The sequence below is a fragment of the Alexandromys fortis genome, unplaced genomic scaffold, assembly GCF_014885135.2.
Source record: "Alexandromys fortis isolate MF-2015 unplaced genomic scaffold, M_Fortis_MF-2015_v1.1 scaffold_167, whole genome shotgun sequence".
NCBI classification, from domain to species: Eukaryota; Metazoa; Chordata; class Mammalia; order Rodentia; family Cricetidae; genus Alexandromys; species Alexandromys fortis.
In genome coordinates this window covers 138,099-142,092 of record NW_026068050.1, presented here as the reverse complement: position 1 = coordinate 142,092, position 3,994 = coordinate 138,099, and the positions used below count along the sequence as shown (strand labels likewise).

General features: G+C 41.7%; 1 protein-coding gene across 2 annotated transcripts in view; it reads left to right on the top strand.

The window, feature by feature from the left end:
• The window catches only part of Snupn (snurportin 1), a 33,533-nt gene that overhangs the window by 18,873 nt on the left and 10,666 nt on the right, over positions 1–3,994 (top strand). For both annotated transcript variants that reach the window (XM_050119406.1, XM_050119405.1), the window contains exon 7: positions 760–837. In XM_050119406.1, the coding sequence (XP_049975363.1) occupies positions 760–837 (78 nt within the window). The remainder of the gene's footprint in view (positions 1–759; positions 838–3,994) is intronic.

Sequence of the window (3,994 nt, the reverse complement as noted above, 5' to 3'; positions counted from 1 at the left end):
AGGAAAGGGGAGATTCTATTTCAAAAACAAACAAACAAATGTCCACAAACCTAAATAAATAAATACTAGATGTTGCTGTATAGTCCAGGATAACCTCCAACTCATGGTCCTTCTAATTGCGGGGATTGCAAGTGTGAGCCACCATGCCCTGGCACCCTAAGGAGAGTGGAGTCAAGACAGATTTTATATATCGTAGGCTGATTTCACTATGTAGTCAAGGATATCTGCCTCTATCTCCTGAATGTTGGAATTTGTGCAGGTTTGAGTCACTATGACTGGCAGCTTTGCTAAATTTTAAAAGAAAAAAATCTCTACAACATATACTTGTCTGAAAATGCTTTATATAATATAATATTTTGTATAACATAAACAGTCAAAATCTATTTTAGAATTTTATTTATCTTTATTGTGTGTGATGTGTTTGAATGAATAGGCAAGTACATGGAGGTCAAAGGATATCTTTTGGGTGAAGGTTTTCATCTTCCAAGTGTGGGTTATAAAGATAAATCCAGGTTACAAGTTTGCATAGCAAGTGCTCTCAGCCACCGATCCATCTTCCCATCGGAAACACCTGCCACATGCACAATTAAAATCTTGAAATTTTTGATAAATATATGGTTATCAATGGAAATGGGGATAGCAGCAGCAGGACTTAGGGCTTTTTAAGTCACATGGCTGTGAGAATGAGGTATTTCACTCATATAAGCATTTGAGATGAACAATATTTTATCTTTTTTTTCTCAACCTTCTGTGTGGCAGACTGATTTCCGATTCTACTGGATGCACTCAAAGTTACCAGAAGAAGAAGGACTCGGAGAGAAAACCAAGATTAATCCTGTAAGGCTACTGTTAATATTACATAGTTCTTTATCATTATTATTGTTTGGTTTAGAGACAAGACTTCATACGGCCCAAGCTGGCTTTGCGTCTATGGCCTTAGAACCCTGATCTTCTTGCCTCAGCTTCCTAAGCAGGCATGAGCTACAATTCTCCTTCCCTTCCTTCCTTCCTTCCTTCCTTCCTTCCTTCCTTCCTTCCTTCCTCCCTCCCTCCCTCCCTCCCTCCCTCCCTCCCTCCCTCCCTCCCTCCATCCTTCCTTCCTTCCTTCCTCCTTTCTTTCTTTCTTTTTTTTTTTTTGTGAGACAAAGTCCTACTGTGCAGCCCTGGCTGGCCTGAAACTCAGAGATGCACCTCCCTCTGCCTCCTGAGTGCTGGGATCCAAAGCGTGCACCCCTACACTGGGATAGCCCACTAGACTGTTTCTTTCTATTCGGTTACCTTATGGTGGATTTCAGGAATGCCAGCTAGTGGGGGCTCAGCTTGTCTGGGATAGAATCTTGCTATCTAGCCCTGGGCGACACTGGAACTCATTAAGTAGCCACACCCTGCTTTGTCTTTGAAACAAGAAGTCTTTATTTAGCCTAAAACAGTCCCAAACCTACCATCCCCCTCCTGCTTCCTTCTCCCCAAGCGGTTGAGAGTATAGGATTTGTCTTCATTCTAGCTCCAAGTTTCCCTTTAGTTTTTCATTTTTGGTATTTTTGTTTGCTTGTTTGTTTTTTATTTTCCAAGGCAGGCTTTCTCTGTGTAGTCCAGGCTGTCCTGGAACTTGCTCTGTAGACCAGACTGGCCTTGAATTTACAGAGATCCTCCTGCCTCTCTCTGCTTTCCTAGTGCTGGGATTAAAGAAGTGTGCCACCACCACCTAGCTCTCCCTTTAGTTTTGTTAAAGGATGTTCACCACATATATTCATAACTTACAGATTTGGTAATTAAAACCACATATATATTTTCACATATATAGTTATACTATAAGGAAAACACAGGTTCAGCGTAGTAGCTCATGACTGTGGTCCCTTTATTACAGGCTGAAGCTAAAAGAATGTCTTGAATCTCAAGCCCAGCCTGAGCTATGTAGCAAGACCATTCCTGTCTCAACAAAACAGATCAGGAGACTGAGGGTGCAACTCAGTTAGTAAAATGCTTACATACTGCACACAAAACTCTGCATTCAGTTCCCAGCACCTCATAAACTGGTACATGCCTGCAGCTTCCACAGAGGATCAGAAGTTCAAAGCCACCCTCTGATATATAGCAAGTTTGAGGCCAGCCTGAGCTACACAAAACCCTGTCTCAACAATAACATGGGGCTAGAGAGGTGGCTCAGAGGTTAAGAGCACTGGCTGTTCTTCCAGAGGTCCTGAGTTCAATTCCCAGCACCCACATGGCAACTCACAACCATCTACAATAAGATCTGGTGACCTCTTCTGGTGTGTGTGCAGGAATACATGCAGGCAGAATGCTGTATACATAATAAGTAAACAAAATTTTTTAAAAAACACACATATACACAGAAGAAAAAATCACTTTTATTGTTTCAAATTTCCAGAAGTAAATTAAAAGAACAAGGAGTGTCTCATAGAAAGATGCATATTAATAATTCAGAGAATCAAGTGCTTAGGAAAAGATTCAGCAGTATAGTGTTTTTTATAGCCAGATTAAAATGAACAAGGAGGAATGAAGCATGGAGGAATCTACGTCTCACACATTTTCTTTGTTTACCCAGGATAGTGACTTTACTTTTTTGATTCTCAGAGTCCTCAAAATGTAAAATAACAATAATGATAAAATAGTGGTGGGTTGAAGTTATAGCAAGTAGTTGGAGTTACTTAATTATTCATTAATTCATTAATTATTCATCTGTTTGTTTGTTTGTTTTTCCAGTCAGGGTTTCTCTGTATAGTTCTGACTGTCCTGGAACTTGCTCTATAAGATCAGGCTGGCCTCATACTCACAGAGATACACCTGCCTCTCCCTCCGGAGTACTGGTATTAAAGGTGTGTGCCACCATAGCCCAGCTATGTATGTATTTAAAGACAGAGTCTCATTCTATAGTTGAAGTTGGCATAGATCTAACTATGTAGCCTTGGTTGGCCTAAATATTTTTTTTTTAAGATTTATTTATTTATTATATATACAATATTCTGTCTGCGTGTATCCCTGTGGGCCAGAAGAGGGCATGAGATCTCATTACAGATGCTTGTGAGCCACCATGTGGTTGCTGGGAATTGAACTGAAGACCTCTGGAAGAGCAGCCAGTGCTCTTATCCTCTGAGCCATCTCGCCAGTCTCTGGCCTAAATCTTGTGGGCAATCCTGCTGTGGCTTTCCAAATGCTGGGTTTACAGGCAGGACCCTCTATATCTGAGTAAAGATTGTATTGTTCTTATTGTTTGAAGCAGGTCACCCTATTTAAGAGGCTGAATATTGCTAGACAGTGGTGGTGCACACCTTTGATCACTGGGGAGGCAGAGACAGGAGCATCTCTGAATTCGAGGCCAGCCTGGTCTACAAAGTGAGTTCCAAGACAGCCAGGGCTGTTACACAGAGAAACCTTGTCTCGAAAAAACAGACCAAGGGCTGAAGAGATGGCTTAGCAGTTAAGAGCTAGCTGTTTTTCTAGAAGTTGTGAGTTCAGTTCCTTTCAACCACATGGTGGCTCACAATTATTCATAGGATCTGATGCCCTCTTCTGAATGCAGGGTTATATGCAGAACACTCATACATAAAATATAAATAAATAAAATTTTTTAAAAAAGAAAAAAAAGAGGTGAAAGATTAATTAATTAGATTATAGGTGTTGGCTGGGCCTGGTAGCCTTTGATTCCAGCACCTGGGGAGGCAAGGGGGGGGGGGCTTTATGAGTTTGAGCCCAGCTCAGACTACATAGTGAGACTTTGTCTTTAAAAAATAAATATAGCCAGGTGTGGTGGTATGTGCCCTTCATCCCAGCCCTCAGGAGGCAAGTAGATGTCTCTGAGTTTTTAGAGGCAAGCAAGCAGATCTCTGTTAGTTTGAGGCTAACTTGGTCTACACAGAAGATTCCAAGACAGTCATATATACGTGGGGGGGGGGGGGGGAGGGAGAGGGGGGAGGGGGGGAAAAGGGAGACAGGGAGTAAAACGGGAGGCGGGGAGGAGGCGGAAATTTTTTTT